Source organism: Ursus maritimus, unplaced genomic scaffold (genome assembly GCF_017311325.1).
Source record: "Ursus maritimus isolate PB19 unplaced genomic scaffold, ASM1731132v1 scaffold_20, whole genome shotgun sequence".
Lineage (NCBI taxonomy): Eukaryota > Metazoa > Chordata > Mammalia > Carnivora > Ursidae > Ursus > Ursus maritimus.
Window position 1 is genome coordinate 14694111 of NW_024424453.1, and position 20533 is coordinate 14714643.

Here is a 20533-nt window from a genome sequence, read left to right on the forward strand (position 1 = left end):
GAGACCAATCAGAAACACAACTGAGGTCAGATTGAGAAGGGTCTTAGGGGAGGCGACAGAGCACAGGCTTCATATGTTTGCAACCAGAGCCATGTACATTCTGGAACAGAAGCGTTTTAACAGAAGTTTAATCTGGTAGCAAGCAGCATGAAATATAAAAAAGACTGAGGGGAGAAGCAAGGTGATATGCCAACAGGCACTTTTGAGAATCCCAGTATTAACTAATTCCACTAGCAATGGACAAGAGAGACGAATCTGAGAAACCCAGAAAGTAGGGAAAGGATGTCAAGGTGAATCACATTTAAGAAGAGGGAAGACCAAGGCTCTGACACTAGGACTGCGGTGGTGAAATTGGGAAAGGAGTTTATGCTTTGGGTCCTAAACTTTAGATATAAAGAAACGCAGAGAGTAAGTTTTTTCCCTAAAAGTTACTCTGCTAATTAGTGGCAAAGCTGTAAGTCCAACTGACGTCTTCTGATTCTCTTCCACGACAAACATGGAGCAAAAGCTTAGTGGTGGGTTCCGTTAGCAGATGTTGCTGTAGGCACCCTGCCATGGAGTCAGGGACTAAGCCCTGTGAGACGTGCTTTCCTTAGAGAGTATATACAGAGAGAAACATGCCAAGGGCCAAGGGCCAATAGTGAGGGCATGTTGAAGTTAGGGCAAGTAGACAGGAGTCGGAAAATGAGACAGGCAAAGCTGTGAGAGGTGGGAGGAAAAGTGGAACTTTGCATTGTCACAGATGACAAAGAAGAGACTGTTTTTAGGACGCTGGTAAAAGACCAAAGACAATATCTGAGAAAAATCTTTTGATTTGGCTTAAAGTTCATTGGTGAACCCAGATAGAGCAGTTTTAATAACGTGGGTGGAGACAGAAAGATTGCAGGGATTAAGATCAGTAATAAGAGGATAAAGGGATTTTTTGGTGGTAGAATATTTAATGATTAACTTTTCAAGAATTTAAAAAAAAATAACATTCCTTAATATATGTGATTTTATGACTTGAGGCTTAGTGGCACATCATATAGGTCCAACACACACACACCCCTTTTCTTGTATCACCGTATATGGGACAAATGTTCATTTTAGCCTCATTTCTAGGTCTTTTTTTTTTTTAAGGATTTTATTTATTTATTTGACAGAGAGAGAGACAGCCAGCTAGAGACGTTACACAAGCGGGGCGGGGACGGGGGAGTAGGAGAGGAAGAAGCAGGCTCCCAGCGAGCAGGGAGCTCGATGCGGGGCTCGATCCCAGAACTCTGGGATCACGCCCTGAGCTGAAGGCAGATGCTTAACGACTGAGCCACCCAGGCACCCCCTCATTTCTAGTTCTTAAATCTCCATCCTGACTTTTGCTTTCCTCTTGCTTATCTACATGACTGTCTGCTAGTTACTCTGTCTATATTTTCTATATGCTTAAAAACTGACATGAATCCTTTCTGGAACAAGCCTTTGTACCTAACAAATGAGTGAATGAATAAATGCCTTTCCTTTACAGAATGCTGCCATTGGTATATGCCAATGGTAAATGCCTCATGGCACGTATTCATGGCCAGAATGAGCAATCACATCTGAGAGACTGTTCCAGTCCTTGCAGTTCAGACCCTGACATCTCAGCTAGCTCCAAGGCCCCTCTACCAGCGCTTAGGCCCCTTGGAGATTTACCATGCTATTTTAACTCCTTTTACAAGTGAGAAAACAGACTCATAGAAGTTAAATGACTTGCTCAAGGTCATACTGCCAAGAAATGGTAATCACACACTCAGAATTGGGTTCTTTCCAACAATTTATACTGCCAACCTAGAATGTTTTTATCGATATCTACTTTTATTGGTACTCTTTAAGTTCTGATCAATGTTTTGTTTTGTTTCCCATTAGGGGAAACCCATACCAGAGAAATGATTTCCATATTCAGGAAGAAAAAATCTCAAATCAAATAGGCAGATATTGACCTCAAAGTAGTATCCCCCTCTCCCCCAGGGATACAGGGACCACATGGGGAGAGGTTGGAGACAAGTCCCTAGAATGGACTCTGTTGCTCATACCCACTTTCCTGCGTGGCTTGGCACGGTGATGGGTTTGCAAGTAGAGAGTGAGCAGATCCAGGTTTTGTAAATATATACAATCTTGGGGACTTCTTTAAAAAAAACAAAATTAAGAATAGAGAATTCAAAAATTCATGTAGTGAGAGGCCCTGAAGCTTACGTCTCATTAGTTTTACTTTCATCTCGGTTATAGATATAGTTAATATAGATATAGTTAAGTTGTATTTCCTGGAGCAATGTAGCATTTTTCAAGTAAATTTCTATTTTCCAACAGAATTCCTAAGCTTACGAAGGAATTTTACATGTGACCAAAAAAGGCATTACAAAACAATTGGGACGGAAAGATTATCCAATAAATGGTGCTGGTTAACTTGCTTAGAAGTTCTCTGGATATTCAAAAGTTGAACATTAAGAGAAAAACCAGCCATCATTACCTTTGTTCTTTGAGAACTTAGACTGCTTCATTGCAAGGAACTGAAATTGATAGTTACAACACCTGTTACAATTGCTCCTAGATAGGAAATTTAAGCAGAATAAAATACAGGGCTCGATGGAGGTGCCCTACTGCTGATGAGGATTTAAATCGTATAGGCTTCTCTGTAGTTTTCAGAAACAGAGTTCATCAACAGTAGACAGGTTGAGCTAGGAAGAGCTGAGATCCCGAGGCTGGATAACCACTTAGGGAAGGGCAGATGGGCCAGGAAGAGGGAAGTTAGTCTCAAATAAGTCCTGCTGGTGGGAGCCCTGGGATAGGCAGGCAGATCAGTCTGCAACTAGATGCAGGAAGGCAGAGGCTGACCTCAGGGAGATACAGCAGGGACCTGGTGGGTGAATCACAGCATAGCATCAAGGTAGCAGATAAATAAATAAATGAATGACATAAGAGGTGAAAAACTAGACAAGCTGGTTGTTGACATCAGAGGCTCTGACAACATGTAACAGAAATCTAACCCCAGAAATGGGGGTTCAGAGTAGGAACTTCAGTTCCAGGCTCAGAGAACAGATGGACCTCAGTTCTGAAACCCAAAAGGTAGGGTAGGATACAGGCACTCACGCCCTGGGGCACAAAGTGAGGGCTTGTTCAGGAGGAATAGAGCAAGTTACTAGAACTGAGACAATATCTGAGCAGGATGAACAGGAACACCAACTTCCCACCTGAGCCTGGAATCTTAACATATTCCCTCTTACTGGAATTAAGATTATTCTCAGGGCCTAACGCTTGGCTGGTTCTTCAAAACGGACGCTGTGTGGCCTCAGCTGTGGATGACCAAAGAGGCTGGGGTACAATGCCAAGCAAGGTTTTCAATACTAATTTATTTTTATAGTAAACTACAAACATAGCAAATCATTTAAGTCAGAAGATGAAATAAATGCAATTTGAACAGTGTTTAAAGTCCCTTGTTTCCAATGTTACCCAGAAATCAAACCTTTAAATAAGAAAATTAAGTACAGCAAGAAGCTTTAGAGAAACTAAATCTATGGTGTCAAGGATGATAAATACCAGCAAGTATTTATTATGAACCCACTATGTGTCTGAGCCTGAGGATATGTATGGATAAGCAAAGTCATGCATATACCCCCAGGTCCTACTGCCAATGCCATCATATTGATTCAGAGGCAGCCAGCCAATCTACAGATTGTCCAATGACATCAGCCAATTAAATTCTTGCTTGGAGACAAAGATTACATAGAGGACAGGAATGTAGGCACAAGAGCCAGATTGCCTAGGTACAACTCTTGATTTCACTACTTACTGGGTATGTAAAACCCGGGCAAGTAACTTAATCTCATAGTGCCTTAGTTTCCCCAACTGTCAAACGGAGACAATAATACAAACCACACTTAGGATCGTCGTAAATTTTAAATTAGCTTATTCATGTAAAGTACTTAGAATAACGTAGAGCATGTAATAAGCATTCAGTGAATAGTAGCTATTGATATTCAATATATTATTATTATTAATTATTATTAGTCTTGTGAATTCAAACTGGGAAATACAGAGAGACAAAACTGGTTACCAGTATGGGCAGAAAATGCATGGTGCCATGAAGAAAGGTTGGGTCGTGGCAAAGCGATGTTGCATGCCGACCTCAGTTACGGTAGGACGGAAACTGTAAGGGAGCAGCAAGGCAGCCTGTCAGCAGAGAAAGTGAGAAGACACAAAGAGATACAGAGGGCTTGAGAGGGAGAGAGATCCTGGAGCCCATGGGCAAGATGGGGAGTGGCCCACCTTGAGAGGTGCCTTTGTTCCTGATGTATAGCTAATCTGGCCATTGTCTCAGTATAATAAACCCCATATTCCTGAGGGTCTCCTTGCAACCCAAAAGCATAACTAGGACAGAGCCCACAGACTGGATGAGACATGATGCTTGGGCTCAGAGAGTTCTCCATCAGCGTTTACAAACTAAAAATTCCAAAGCCGAAATGTATTTTCTTTTTTTAAAGATTTTATTTGGTTATTTGACACAGAGAGAGAGAGAGAGAGAACACAAGCAGGGGAGCAGCCAGCAGAGGGAGAGGGAGAAGCAGGCTTCCCACTGAGCAGGGAGCCAGATGCTGGGCTCTATCCCAGGACCCGGGGATCATGACCTCAGCCGAAGGCAGATGCTTAAGGGACTGAGCCACCCAGGCACCCCCAGTAATGTATTTTCAGTGATAAAGAGTTTCAACATACATTATGGTAACCAGTTGAGGGATCCTTCTAACTATTGCAGAGGTGAGACAGTAACATACTTAAGAAGAGCTTCCCGGAGGAGGTGATACCAGTTTATGTTGCATCACAAACTATTGGTAGGAGGGTGTGTGGAAGATCACAAGAATTCAGACACCAAAAGAGCAGCAAAAGCAGAAGCCCCAAGGCCAGAGATAGCCTGGTGTGCACGTGGAAGTGCAGGACAGCCTGTTGGGCTGCTAAGGGTTAGGAGGGCAGTACATGGCCAAAATGGATTTGGGGAATAGGGTAGAATTTCATTCAACAAATATTTATTGATTACCCACCATGAGCCAGCACCATTGAGGAAAGTGGGCATAATGCTGTGAGCAAGGGTAATACGATTTCCTACCCTCTTGAAGCTTGCCGTTCAGTGGGAAACATAAGCATCATTAAGGAAACAGAAAAATAGTGAATTTTAAATAGAAATAAGAACTCTAAAGTAAAAAGAAAACAGGATATGGTAACAGAGAGTTACGTAGTAATGTGGGGGGAGGCTATTTTAGATGGTGACATTTGAGCGGAGACCGAAATAAAGAGATGGGGAAGCTGGTGGGAGCTTCCAGAAGTTGATTTAGGTGAAAGATCATGGGGGCCTGAAATAGGGTGGAACTGGTAAGATGGAGGCAAGGAAATGGTTCTTAAACCTTCACAAGATAAACTTTACAGGCCTTAGCTATTGTACAGATGTAGGGCACGAGAAAGGGAAGGACGAGGACCAACTCCTAAATGTCTAGCTGAGATAACAAGGAAGATAGTGGTGCCACAAACTGAGATGAAAGATGATGAGTTGTCTTTCAGAACAATGGGGTCATAGTGCAGTCCCTTAGATGGTGATGTCCCCAGCAGGGGGAATCTGGAGCTGGAGCAGAGGCCTGGCGTGGAGGTTTGCACTTGGGAATGAGTGCCATGTGGCTGCTCAGTGAAGCCAGCAGGGTCACCGAGATTGCCTGTTGGGCAGCCAACAAGTATTTAAGGAGCACTCACCAAGTACCGGGGTGTGCGGCAAGTCTTGAAGGAGCTTTCTTTTTAGTGGGGACATGAAAAAAAAAAATCTCCAAACAAGAAAAATGATTTGAAGTACTGATGACAGGAGCTATGAAGAAGTTAAAGTAAAGTCATAGGATAAAGGGTAATGGAGTGGAGGGAGGCAGTGGTGGCCGAGAGGGTCCTCTGTAAGGACATGATGGTTGAATTGAAAACTGAATAAGAAGGACACTGTTCTGTGAAAATCTGGATGAAGACCCTTTGAAGCAAAAGAAATTATGTCCTTAAGTCTTGAGATGGGAGTGAAGTTGGTGTATCTGAAAGACAGGTGAAAGGTCAGAGTGGCTAGAATGGAGTGAGTGAGGCAGGCGGGAGGGAGGTGAGAGGTGAGGGCAGGCTAGATAGGAAGGAGATCGGGCTTTATCCTGAGGGAATGTGTAAAGAAAGAAGAGAAGGTTGTGTAAAGAAGACTTCTGAAAACACCACCCTGAAGAACAAAGGGAATGTGGTGCCACAGAGAGCAGACCAGGAGAGGGTAACTGATACGTTCTCCAGTAGCAATGAACATATTACTTTTGTGTAATTACACAGAATGGCTATTTTGCAATGGATAAAACGAAAGGATCAGGGGCGCCTGGGTGGCTCAATTGGTTAAGTGTCTGCTTCGGCTCAGGTCATGATCCTGGGGTCCTGGGATCGAGTCCCACATCGGGCTCCCTGCAGGGAGCCTGCTTCTCCCTCTCCCTCTGCCTGCAGCTCCCCCTGTTCATGCACGTGCTCTCTCTCTCTCTCTGTCAAATAAATAAATAACATCTTTAAAAAAACAAAACAAAACATGATAGGATCATTCAACTCCACCTACAGTCCGCTTGTGAGCTAAAGGCCCCAAAAGCCCATTACTCCTGCCACAGTTTCTTTAGTTTCCTCTTTCAACGTAATGGTTTTAGTTTACATGGTGATGTATCTATCAGCATGGAATCATTGTCCACAGGACTGTTTTAAGATAACTGCAGCAAATATTTCAGCGTTATATGCAATCACCATGCAGATGAGAAAATGGAAGTGCACAGAAACTAAATGGCTTTTCAAGTCGATGCAGGCCTAAGCTGAAAATAGCTTCCCTATCTACTTATTCCAAGGTGACTTTTCAGTTTGCGTCTAGCTTATGCCTCTGCTTGGAAAAAGCTATCCTTAGAAGTTTTATGGACTGCCAAACCACAGTGATGGACTGGAACCATTAACGGCCTCTCTTGATCCACAGGCACGACACTTCGTTTGGACATCTGGGATGGATGGAAGGAATTTCTGATGGGTTGTCTTCTGGGACAAAAACTTAAAAGTCCAATGCTGTTTATCAAATGAAGGACCAGTACTCAAGTACAGAGATAAAGCAAATGCTAAATTAAGTAATTTTTACCAAACTTCCATAAGGCGTTGAGTCTGCAATTCAGTCTGTAGCCAGGTTGCTGCACCATGTCAGTTCCACTGAGCATGTCTCAACCAGATGTTATTATTGAGATATTTGCTGGGATAAGATAGTGGGCATGTCACCAAGGCTGACAGCCTTTGGTGACGGATTGCAATTCAGGTAGACTTTCCTCAAGAAATGCTAACTATTTAAATGAGTGACTTCAGTTTGGTCTGGAAATCAGACTATTCACAGCACTTTTAAAACCTATCAGAGTAAGTACCTTGTCACCTTCATATTCAATTATTCTAAAAAGCACTAACTGCTAACTGATTGGCTGAAAATTCTGGCTCCCTCTTCCTAAGCTCCCAAGTAATTTTTCAAACTGCTTTTATTACAAGCCTTTAAAAAAAAAAAAAGATTTTATTTATTTATTTGTCAGAGACAGAGAGAGAGAGCACGAGCAGGGGGAGGGGCAGAAGGAGAAGCAGGCTCCCTGCTGAGCAAGGAGCCCGATCTAGGACTTGATCCCAGGACCCTGGGATCATGACCTGAGCTGAAGGCAGATGCTTAACCAACTGAGCCACCCAGGCATCCCTATTACAAGCCTTTTGTACATACTTTTGCCATACACGTGTGGCTGGGGCAGTGGGCAGGAGGCTCAGAGAAGCAGGTGGTCATTTTAGGGTATCTCTGCGGTCAGCAGCGTCTCATACGTGTAAGCTGCATTACTCTTTAGGTTTTAATTCAGTGGTATTTTCGGACAGTGCTCCCTCCTGGGGATTTAATCATGCCTTACAGAAGGCCACACACTCACCGAGAGCTCTAAGGGCTCTAAGAAGTGACAGATTAGAAAACCAGCTTTTGTGATTTTACATAACATTCAATATTTTAAAGTAATTTCTATTTTGGGGATAGTGACAATTTCCTTTTTTCATGCTATAAGTCCAAAGAAATTGCTGTGTTGCATCGTTACTTTTAATAGTGCATATTTATTGAGTACTTTTTAACATAACACTCTGTTACATGTGTTACCTAATCTTATGACAATTTTACAAGGTAGATACTCTTTTATCATGTTTTACAAAATGAGGAAACTGATATTAAGAAATCTGCCCAATGTGACACGGCTAGCCAGGTCACAACTGGATATGGAATCCCAACAATTTAACTCTAATGCTCAGATGCTTAACCATTCCAGTCAACTTAACCTTTAGATAAAATCTAAGGAGGGTGAGCAGCAGGGGTGTGCCCACATGCCTGGTTTGGGCCCTGTCCCCAACATGCACACGTGCACACAGCCCAGCTGACGCAGCTGGGCCCACGTGCTCACTGTGCTCCAGGCCTTATCGGCTCTGGTGATCAGTTCCCAGCCTGAAAGCTCCTGCCCACACTATCTGTATTTCTCATCATGCTTAAACACACACACACACACACACACACACACACACACACACAAACACACAGAATGGACAGAGGCACAAAGGGAGGAGGGGAAAAAGAGGGAAAATATATCTAACAGCTCAGAAAATACACACGAACAAACTAAAAAGCTCTTTTTATTCTGCCATGCAATCAGCAAATACCTATTGAGCACGTACTATGCAAGATCCTAGGAATACAGCAATAAACAAGATACTGCCCCTGCCTTCAGCAATCTTGCAGTCCTGCAGAGAAACAGAAAACAAGTAACCAATTCCTGCAGAGGCCGAACTGCAAAATGGTTAGGGGCACAAACTCCAGTGCCCTTCTACCTAGGTTCAAAGCCCCACCCCTAAGTATTTAGTTGTGTAAACTTGGGCAAGTTATATAATCACCCTGTGTCTCAGTTTTCTCTTTGCTAAAAAGAGAACAATAATTGCATCTATCTCCTAGAACTGTTTTAGAGATTGCATGACCAAGTAATCATAGGAATTTAGAAGGGGGGGCTGGCACATGGTAAGCAGGACATAAATGTTGGGTGTCGTTGCTGTTACCATTCAGTGTGAAAGTGTTAGGACACGGACATAGTGCAAGATGATATGGGAATGTATAGTATGGGCAACTAACTAGACTTAGGGATTCAGGGGAAGCATCCTGAAAAAGGCAATTGATGAGATCTAAAGGGTTGGTACTTAGGTGAACAGTAGGGAAAAGAAAAAAAAGATATTCCAAAACAGATAGAACCACATGTACAAAGCCCCAGGGGGGACAAGAGAATAGATTCAAGGAACTGAAACAAGTTCTACATGGTAGACCATAGAGTGAGAGGGAGCTAGTGGCCAGAGGCTAGAAGGATAAGAAGAGGCCAGCTCTTACAGGTACCCATAGGAATGTAAAGGAATTTGGACTTTATATTTTAAGTGTTGGGAAGGTACTGAAGGTAGAGAAAAGCCAGGATGAGATCTGAGTTTTAGAACGTTGGCCCTGGTTGAGTGTGAGGAATAGAAGCAGGCAGGGGACAGGGTGACAGTGAAGAGGTAACAGTGGCCTGAACTAGGCTTATGACAGTAGAGGCGGGGCTAAGAAAACAAACTGTGAAAAGATACATTTAGGAAAGAGAATCAGTTAGTCTCAGTCACAAGAGTGCCTCTAGCTCCCATAACATGGGTGCTAAGGATGAAAGCAAAGGCCAGTTAGTCCATCCAAGAGGAGTTATTCTCCCCAAATCAAGAAAACTGATCACATTCAGAGATGCTGATTTGCATTAATGAATTTTGAAAAAACTGATGTGTGAACCAAAATGCCAGTGTATTAATGTAATTGCTCTAATTAGTTATAATCTAACCACCGCGGTTATAATCTAACTGTGGGTCCTAGAGACCCACATGTTCTGGGCAGGTCATCTTCCTTACACAGGAAGCCACATACACATCAAAAGATGGTGTGGTGAGCATGTAATCAGAGAGAGGAGAGTCAGTTATATGCAGTAGATTTTGGATGATAGCAGGCGAGCTTGCCTCCAACTCTGTGAGGGGTCAGATAGCCCTGCCCAAATATATCCGGTCTATATATCACTATATACCTAGTGGGACCCTGTCTAGGTTTGCCTCCCTAATCCTTATTTCTCCGAACGGCCTGCACCAGTCATTCAACTTATGCCTTAAGGGACAGTAGGAAGGCCAGTGTGGCTCTAGAGCAGTGACAGGGAAGGGGGGGTGTGGGAAGTGGGGCAGGAGCCAGATTGTGAGAGGCCTTTTAAGGCGAGGTGAGGAGTTAGGATTTCAATTGCAGCGGGAAGCTTCTAGAAGGGAATAAGAGGAGCTCCAAGTAGGAGACTACGACACTGGTGGGGGCGCAACCTAGTGGTTTAGATGAAAATAGCACTAGAGACTTTGAGAAGCCAGAAAATAAGGACTGTTGTTAGAAAAGACAGAAAAACAAACATACAAAACTTTCAAATTTGTAAAACGTGCTGGATTTCTTCCAAAATTTTCCCAGTTAATATAAAGCTTGAGAGATGCCTGGGTGGCTCAGTCAGTTCGGGATCCGACTCTTGATTTCGGCTCAGGTCATGATCTCAGGGTTTTGAGATCAGGTCCTGTGTCAGGCTCTGTGCTGGGCTTAAGATTCTCTCTCTCTCTCCCCAACCCACCCCTTCTCCCTCTCTCTCCCTCTTTCTCTTGATATTTTTCCTGAGCATCTGAGTTTCATAGGAAAGAAAACCACCCTAAGATAACCACTTTGAACCATTTACCTGTGCATAGTAGGATAATGTGGATAAGCAGGATCTGTGCAGTTTATTTTTTTTAAGACTTTATTTATTTATTTGAGAGAGAGAGAGAGAACACGAGTGGAGGGGAGGGGCAGAGTCAGAGGGAGAGGGAGAAGCAGACTTCCGCTGAGCAGGGGGCTCGATCCCAGGACTCTGAGATCATGACCTGAGCCAAAGGCAGATGCTTAAACAACTGAGCCACCCAGGCACCCCAGGACCTGTGCAGTTTAATCTATATATTACTATATGTGTTTTCTGAAAACATTTTATGTAAGAGGAAGAAATAAACATTTTAGCTAGTATATTTTGTGGGTATTTAGTGTAACTACATTTATCAGTTTGCTGACTTACTAAATACCCACTCCTACTGATTTCATTCATGCAGGTATCAGAAAAAGGTAGCCCTGTATATCGCTGCCTTTTATGGGTACATTGAACTCACTGAGTGGGCCCTGAAGCAGGGTGTGCGGCCAGAAGGGGCTGTCGGTGTTCACCCCTGTCAGCATGGTGCCATGAAGCCCTTCATGCAGACGTCTCTAAATGCCCCATTCATGCAGCTGCAGAAGCCGGCCAACTGTTGATTCTGAAGGCCTTTGTCAACTGCAGCGTGCTGTGCCTGGAATGTAAAACTGCAGCGGGACGAATTCCCCTGACCGTCGCCTTTAAACACAAGCATAAAGACTGTGTATTATATTTATTGAGTAAAATGTGGTCCACAGTTTCTTTTCTGAAAATTTCAGTCCCCATGAGGATTTATATTAAAATAAAACAATGGATCCTCAGAGCTCAGAGTCACAACCTTAATAAAAGCCAGCTTTGCGGAGCAAGGGTCTTTGGGGCAAAAGCTGGAGACACTGTGATGGTGGATGGTTTCACCACACCAAAAATGACCTCCAAGAGCTGGTATAAGGCTAGGTTCAAGGACTCACAAAGCACTGTGGGCAAGCTACCATCTCTCAGGGAAGAAACTGCACGCAGGAAACCCATCAATCCTTTGGCAATTTCACAGTGGGACAGAAGACAACAAACCTTGAAATTGCCGTGCTGGTAGATGCAAATACACTCTCTGAATTACAAAGACATCAACAACAGCATCAGAAAAAATTTACTGCCACAGCTAGTAAAAAAGAAAAGCTCATCAAAAATACCGATCTCCCCCAAATCCCCCTCCCCCCAGTTTCCAGAATGGGCTATCCACACCCATCTTTTTACTAGGCAACGCCCAAAGCTCACTTTTTACTCAAATCCTCCTTTGCGTGTTTCTCGGAGCACAGTGGTAAGACTCGAAGGGAGAACGCCATCTACTGCTTAGCCGTGGCCAGGTAATGTTTTTCTCTTTAAACACGCAAGGGCAAACCTTTAATAGGGCACGTCAAGGGCAGGGAATGGTCTATAAGGCCCCACCATGCCATATAATGTAACACAGACTGTTCCAATGCATCAGTATCCAGCTTCAAGGACCTCATCTGAGCCTTGCATCTAGGACCAAATGAACCCATCTGACTGGCCAATCCAGTCTATGTAGTACCCGACTCCTCAAGCTTTCAGAAAGAAAAGAGACAGTGCAAAGAGTTGTATCAAATAACAAGGTCCCTTGCTTGTTCTTTTTTTTTTAAACTAATAAGAAATTGTTAATTATAATTAAAGGGGGGAGGAAACTTGAAATGTGGGAGGGAGGCATCAAAAGTGTCAGGGAAGACTGGATGGTGATGCAAGTGGAAGGAGAGAAGGAATAACCACAAAGACTTCAGTTGACTTACGGGGTAAGACATACTGGTTGGGGAGGATATATAGTGGACAGTGTGACAGAGTTGATATTAATATTTTTGGTCAGTTTAAAAAGTCACATTTAAAGACACTGTCACATTTAAAGACAAAAACAAGTGTATCAGGAGTGGACTTTTCAGGCATGTTTATTTCATAAGATAAAATTTTGCATATTGGTCATCAGATTTCACTGAAAACACAACTCTGATCAGATCTCAGGTCCCATCCATTACTTATGAGGTATTATTGGGTGCTAATATTACAGTAGAAATATAGATTTTAAGGAAAGAACAAAACAAGGCTAAATTGTTTTCATTGCCTTTCCCTATTGGTCTTTAGTTCAGCTCCACTTTATTTCAGCTAAGCTGTTGCCACCTAGTGGTCAGAGTAATTTGAGCTCTAAAACGCAAAATTCGGGGACTGCACAATGAGGTTGACAGAAGATGAAGAAACTGCTTAACAACTTCAATATTTGTAATTTATGAGATATCTCTGACTAGAATATATAAAAAGAGATATTCTAAAATTCTAGAAAAAGACTGGAAAATGAGTAGTTGAAAAAATTATATAGCCATCTTAAAGTCAGGCCGTAAACATTAGAAAGGAAACACTGATTAGTTTTATCAACAGATGCACATTAGAAATCAAAAGATGCACTTTAAAAACATTCTAGGGGCGCCTGGGTGGCACAGCGGTTAAGCGTCTGCCTTCGGCTCAGGGCGTGATCCCGGCGTTATGGGATCGAGCCCCACATCAGGCTCCTCTGCTGTGAGCCTGCTTCTTCCTCTCCCACTCCCCCTGCTTGTGTTCCCTCTCTCGCTGGCTGTCTCTATCTCAGTCGAATAAATAAATAAAATCTTTAAAAAAAATAAAAAATAAAAATAAAATAAAAACATTCTAAAGTGCTTATTATGTCACAGTGAAGTGCTAGGCAGAATGCAAACATGCAAAGGTAAAGCAAGGAGTTAATCCAGAACATTAATGATGAATTAGACCAACTTGGACACAGTTCAAATATTTGAAACACTAAGGTACTTTTATGCAGGATTGCTTCTCATAGATTTAATGAAAGCCCTTTAAATTTAAAGGACTTTGTCAGACAAAAGGAGCCAGGTAGAGGTGGCAACATGGTCAAGGGCACTGCTTTGTGAAGGAGTCAGAGAGAAATTTAGTTTTCAAAGAAGTAAGTGGATCTGCTAAAGGCATTTTAGGGGACAGGGAGAAACTGGCTGAAGATGAAACTGGCAAGATAAATTGCACCTACACTGAGAAGCAACTTGTGTGCCCAAGTGGAGAGTCTGCTTATTAGGAAGTAGGTAGGAAGATCACAGAAGTTCTTTTTTTTTTTTTTTTTTTTTTTTTTTTAAATCAGGCAAGTCACATCAGTTTGTGTTTATTTTTGAAGACAAATCTGGTGGAGATGTATGGAAGAGTCACTGGGAAGAAGTCTTACTGAAGCTATGGAAGGCCTACAATAGATTTAGGAGGCTGTAATAAGAGAAGCAAGGAATGATACAGACCTGGACTAGGGAAGAGGGGAAAAGCCAGATATGACAGATATTTCTGAGGAATGATCTGCAAAACTAGATCACTAATTAGATGTGAAGTAGAGAGAGAAGGAGGAATTGAGGTTTGTTTCCGGATGTAGAGATGGTGAAGAGATAGCAAAGTCGCTGTGTTAGAGCAGAGATACTGAAGGGGGGCAGGTTTAGGAAGAAAATAAAAGATGTGGAAATTGGAAGAATGAGGATTTAGGAGTCACGGATATGTGAGTTGAAGCAATTAGTAAATAAGGCCTCCCAGGATGAGGGTGCAGAGAGAGAGGAAGACAAAGGATAGAATCTCAGAGGACCCCTTTGTAGTAAATCACATTTATACCCTACAAAGTAGGAGTAATCATATTCAAATCTGCAAGTGTTTATTAGTACATAGCCAGAGAATAGCTACCATAAAACATTAAGTTTCATTGCATTTTGGTAAATGGCTATTTAATATCTTATCAATGAAAAAAAATGTGTTTTGTGGTGGGGGAAAAGGAGGAGAAGGGAAACACATCAGGGAATATATGACATGTAAGGATGCCTGGGGGAACAGACAGAAAAACTTTCAATCTAGAGAATTCTGTATAACGCTGAGTGGTTTTCTGTTTCTAGGTGTGGGTGCTAAATTTCTAGTATTGCCTTGGTGAAATATCACTTCCACTGCTTCACAAGGAACTGGTTTGAGAAAGATTTCTCTTTTAGATTTTTACAACCTATCTTGTGTGACAAAATAAGCTAGCAACAGCTACACAATCAACCTAGAGATTTCTATCATTTCAGCAATAAATAGGGACAAGACTGGACTTCCTCACACATTATTTGTCTTGTTTTCTTTCAGTGCCTTAAAAGAGAAACGATGGCTTCAGCAGTTAGGAATAGCAAGTGTTCTAGCCAAAAAGAGCATTTCTAACCTGACTACACAAGGAGGCCTAACAGCATGGGAAAATGCTCCAGAAATTGTGCTTTGAAAAGTCATGACAACCCCAGTTTGGACAAAGACCTGGTCAAACAGAACCTTTAGCTCTAATGTTAACATTTCAAGTAACTAATGCTGTAATTTCCAATAACAGTTCTAACGCTACACAACTGTTAACAGGATACTTAATGTTTAACATCACTTTTTCTTGAACTCCATCACTGTAAGTGAACATTTCAGGCACGTGTTTTTACATAGTTTATTGAAGAATTCTTAAGAAACTGAGAGGAGTAGTCGCTTACAGGATAGGAAAACTGGAAGGACGGGAAACAGGACCGGGGGAGGGTGAGAATTTTTACTATTTCTTTCTCTGTTTGTGTTTTCCTGGGTTTATTTTTAATGCTTTTTGTTTTTTAAACCATATGAATGTAGTACATAGTAAAAAAAATTAATTTTAAAACTCTCTATAGGGAAAGTCCCTAGGAGAGTTACAAATACCATTTAGGTCAAATACTAGTCTCGGACATCTTTTGAACTTCTGCTAAAATATCACTCTTTATTAACTTTTAAAAATTGATACATACAGTGAAGTGCACAAATCTTTAATGTAAGATTTAATGGCTTTGACAAATATATACATCAGTGTAACCAACACCCCAATCAAGATGTAAATATTTCCATTACGCCAGAAAATCCCTTCATACTCTTATAACTAAGTCCATCCCAATCCCCTAGAGGCATCCACTACTCTGATTTCTGTTTTCTACAGTGAACTATTACTTTTAATTCTTTCTATTGTATATTTGCTTTCTTATTTATTAATTTCTTTTTTCTTTTCTTTTTTCTTCTTTTACAGTTTCTACGTCTCTGATTAAATTTCTCATCTGTCATCTAATGTTTCGGATATACTATTCATAGTTATTTTGGAGTCCAGATCTAATAACTCCAATATCTGTACTTCCTTCATTCAGATCTTTCTTTGACTTTTTTTTATTACCTAGCATATTCCATCGTATGGACACACCATAATTTATCTGTGCAACTGTACATATATTTGGGTTGCCTCCAATTTAATTATTGTGAATAAACTGCTATGAACATTATTCTAAAGGTCTTTTCCTGGGTATGCTTTCATCTCTCTTGGGCAAATACTTAGGAGTGGAATTGTTGGATAAGAGGGTAAATGTACATTTAACATTACAAGAAATTCAAAACAGTGGCTTTATGATTTTATACTCCCATTAACAATGTACAAAGGTTCTGGTTGCTCCACATACTTGTCAAAATTTGGTGTCATCAGTGTTTTTGATTTTGTTTTTCTAGTGGGTTTGAAATGACATCTCATTGTGGTATTAATTTGCATTTCCTTGATGATTAATGATACTGAATGCTTTTTCATGTGCTTGGTCATTTGTGTATTTTTTTTTTTTTTTTTGTGAAGTATCAACTCAAGAGTTTTGCCCATGTAAAATGTTGGGTTATTTATCTTTTAATTATTGGTTTATTGGAGATTTTTATATATTCACAATACAAATTTTCTGTCAGATATATGTATTGCAAATATTTTTTCCCAGTCTGTGGTTCACTTTTCCATTTTATTAATGGTGCCTTTTGATGAATGAAAGTTTTTAACTCTGATGAAGTACAATTTATCATTTTGTTTTTTTTTTTCTTTTACGGTTCTGTTTCCTCTTTGGGAACTCTCTGCCTGTTCCAAAGTCTTGAAGATAACTCATATGTTTTCTTCTAGAAGTTTCATGTTTTAGTTTTTACGTTAGGTCTGTAATCCATCTTGAATTATTTTTGTATGTGATACCAGGTGAGGGTCAGGATTCATTTTTTTCCCTAAGGTTTATCAAATTGTTCTAATACCAGTTGTTGAAAAAACTTTCTTTTCTCTCATTGAATTACATTGGTATCTTTTTCAAAAATCTAATTTACAACATATGTATGGATCTATTTCCAGACTCTCTATTTTGTTCCATTGATCTATTTACTTGTGATTATACTAATACCACACTGTCTTAATTACTATAGCTTTACAGTGGGTTTTGAAATCAGATAGTATGTCTACTCTGGCTTTATTCTTCCTTTTCCAAGTTTGTTTCAGTTATTCTCAGTCGTTTGCATTTTCATATAGATTTTTAAATAAACTTGTCATTCTCTATAAAAAAGCACAAATAATATCTTAATAATGTTGAATCTTACAACCCATGATATATTTCTCTGTCCATGGTATATGTCACCATTTATTTAAATCTTCCTTTATTTCTCTCATCAATGTTTTTTAGTTTTTAGGGGAGGGGTCTTACAAACCTTTTATTAATTTTTCTTAAATATTTTATATTTTCTGATAGTATTTGCTAGGAAGATTTCTAAGACAGGCTTTGTTACAATAGTCAAAAGCACCTAAAACCTAAAGCTCATTTTTAAAAATACTTTTAAATTTCTCATTAGATACTATGGGATTGGAACACATAGAAGGTTAATGTAAAAGCAAATACAAAGATGATGTCAAAGAGATGTTGTAAAGCAGCACGTGTATAGATATTAGTTCACTGTAGAGACAATAAGGAGGGAGAGTAACTGGAAGAGGGCACTGCAGAGGTTCTGGGGTACTGGTAACATTCTATTTCTCGATCTGGGTTACTAGGTGTGCTCAATTTGAGGAAATTCAACAAAAAGTATTTTTTATCTTTCCCAGGTTCTGTTTGTATTTTATAATCCAACTGAAAAAAATGAACTAAAATAATTTTTTAGGGGTGCCTGGGTGTCTCAACTGGTTTAGCGTCTGCCCTAGGCTCAGGTCATGCATGATCTAAGGTCCTGAGACCCAGCTATCCGTTGGTCTATCTGTCTGGCTCTCTGCTCAGCATGGACTGCTTCTCCTCTGCCCCTCCCCCTTGCTCATGCTCACTCGCACTCTCTCCCTCTTTCAAATAATTAAATAAACAAATAAACCAAAACAATTCTTTAAAAATCTAAGGATCTAATTCATGCATTTTGTGCTTGCCTCAAATTCATGAGAGGGCAATTCATGTGGGTGATGGCAACACCACGCTTTTATCCCCCTCACGCTGAATTGAACTGCAGTTCCTTGCAGGGAATGATAATATTTTATGTAACATTGAAACACAGCCAAGGAAATGCTGGTGCAAAGATTCTGGGGCTGGGATGCGTAAGAAGGAAAAAGGAGTATGGGGAAATCTAAAGGAAAAGGAAAGTGGAGGAGGTGGAGGGAGATAGAAAGATAAGGAGAGAATGTGAGAGGACAATTGATATGAAGCCTTGTTCCTTGCCAGAATCAACAGAAAAAATACTGAGTATCTATTCTTTCTTCACTTTAGCTCCAGAAGTAAAATAGCATGAAGTGACTTTCCGACCTTCTATATTTACAATGTTATACAATTGTAAAGCATTAGTATTAGCACGCACAGGCATACCCTGGGACATTTACTCTAAACCTGAATCTTACTGGAATCAGAGTCAACTGCTACCTTCTCTGTGGTTCCATATCATTTTGTTCAATCCTCAAGTATTATCACTCGTCATACTGTATTGACTTCACTTGATTGCCTCCCTCACTTTATTGTCATCTCCTAGAGGAAAGGACATTGTTTTATTCATCTGCAAATTGCCAAGGCATAGCATATGCTTGAACCTTTGAGTAATTGCTCTATAAATATTTGTTGCATTAAATGAATGGATTTTAGGATGACTACGCACATGGAATTCTCAATGATTTGGACACATAAAATCTTCTATAAAATACATAAATGCTTTAGTTTACCAATCTTTCAAGTGCTTAAGACTAATTTATTTCATTTGATCATTAAAATCAATTTCTTTTTTTTTTAATTTTATCTATTTATTTGAGATAGCGTGAGAGAGAGCACAAGGTGGGGGCAGAGGGAAAGGGAGAAGCAGACTCCCCACAGAGCAGGGAGCATGATGTGGGTATGGATCCCAGGACCCAGGGTCATGACCCGAGCTGAAGACAGATGCTTAACTAACTGAGCCACCCAAGTGCCCCTAAAATCAATTTCTTAATGTGAATTTATTAGTTCATCTAGGTATGATAACAGCCCTGCATGGCACAGAAAGGCAATCATCATCAAAACACCCATTTACAGGCACCTGGGTGGCTCAGTTGGTTAAGTGACTGCCTTTGGCTCAGGTCATGATCCTGGGGTCCTGGGATAGAGTCCCACATGGGGCTCCCCCTGCTCTGCGGGGAGCCTGCTTATCCCTCTCCCTCTGCCTGCCACTCCCCCTGCTTGTGCTCATGTTCTCTCTCTCTCTGTCAAATAAATAAAATCTTAAAAAAAAAAAAACCCATTTACAAACAAAGAGGCCAAGTTTATAACATATAAAAAGAACTTGTTGGAGCCTTACAGGTATGAGTAGGTATGAGAGCCAGATCTGGAATCTAGACTTTTGATTTTTCATTCAGGTAATTTCCTCTAAACAACTATGACATTAGGTAACAAAAAGTTGCCCTGCAAATTATCCCAGAGAGTTTAACTCCCAGGCTGTTTTCCCCCAGCTATAACTTGGCTTCTTGACCACCGTCTTTGACCACCCACTTTGTTTCTCCTATTCCCTACCTCCCTCCCCAGCTCCCATTTTCAGTCCCTGAGATCACAGGAAAGAAAGACTATTCCATATTGGCATAGTATTATATCTATTTGTAGATTCATTTCATCATTCCTTATTCCCTATGGATGTATGGTTTTTGAATTATCTCCTTTGTGCCAGTTAAAACTGGTTCTTACTGTAATCTTACTGATCCCCTCATTAACCCATGGGTCCAACACAATCTTTGACATGTATTCATTATATATTTGTAAAAGAATCATGGTTTTGGGGCCCCTGGGTGCCTCAGTCATTAAGCATTTGCCTTTGGCAGGTCACCATCCCAGGGTCCTTGGATGGAGCCCTGTAGCGGGCTCTCTGCTCAACAGGAAGCCTGCTTCTCCCTCTCCCACTCCCCCTGCTTGTGTTCCCTCTCTCACTGTCTCTCTCTGTCAAATAAATAAATAAAATCTTTTTTAAAAAAGAATCATGGTTTTACCTTTTCTGAAAATTATTCTTAAATTATGGACATTTCAATAATGTATGAATAAAAGCTTCCTCAGGAAACGATGCCATTGTTCCTGATCTGCAACTTAGAGTTAAAGAAAAAATTGTGCTCTCTCTGCAAATGCTGTTTCATGACCTAACTAACAAGTTTAAAGACATGCCTTTCTGTTCACCAGTGGAGGAAACAAACAATTTCAATGTGAAGAACAAGGTACACACAGTGAACAGAGCTGAAAAACTTCCAATTTTCATTTCTGCCCAAGAAAATCAGAGCATAGAAAGGGTTATCTCAATCCTTAGATATAACAATAGGTATGATGTCTCTCTCCCACCCTCTTCCCTTCTCCCCCACCAACTCCCGCAACCAAGAGGTTGAGATTTGG

At 40.8% G+C, this 20533-nt stretch overlaps 1 protein-coding gene across 1 annotated transcript in view; it reads left to right on the plus strand.

Annotated features, from left to right (window-relative positions):
• Window positions 1-16439, plus strand: part of ANKUB1 (ankyrin repeat and ubiquitin domain containing 1) — a 34177-nt gene extending 17738 nt beyond the window's left edge. The window contains 6 exon segments of the mRNA XM_008711014.2: window positions 7004-7074; window positions 7076-7119; window positions 11230-11339; window positions 11342-11881; window positions 11884-12166; window positions 14991-16439. Coding sequence (XP_008709236.1) covers window positions 7004-7074; window positions 7076-7119; window positions 11230-11339; window positions 11342-11881; window positions 11884-12166; window positions 14991-15120 — 1178 coding nt within the window. The 3' untranslated portion in view covers window positions 15121-16439.
• The last annotated feature ends 4094 nt before the right edge of the window (window positions 16440-20533 follow it).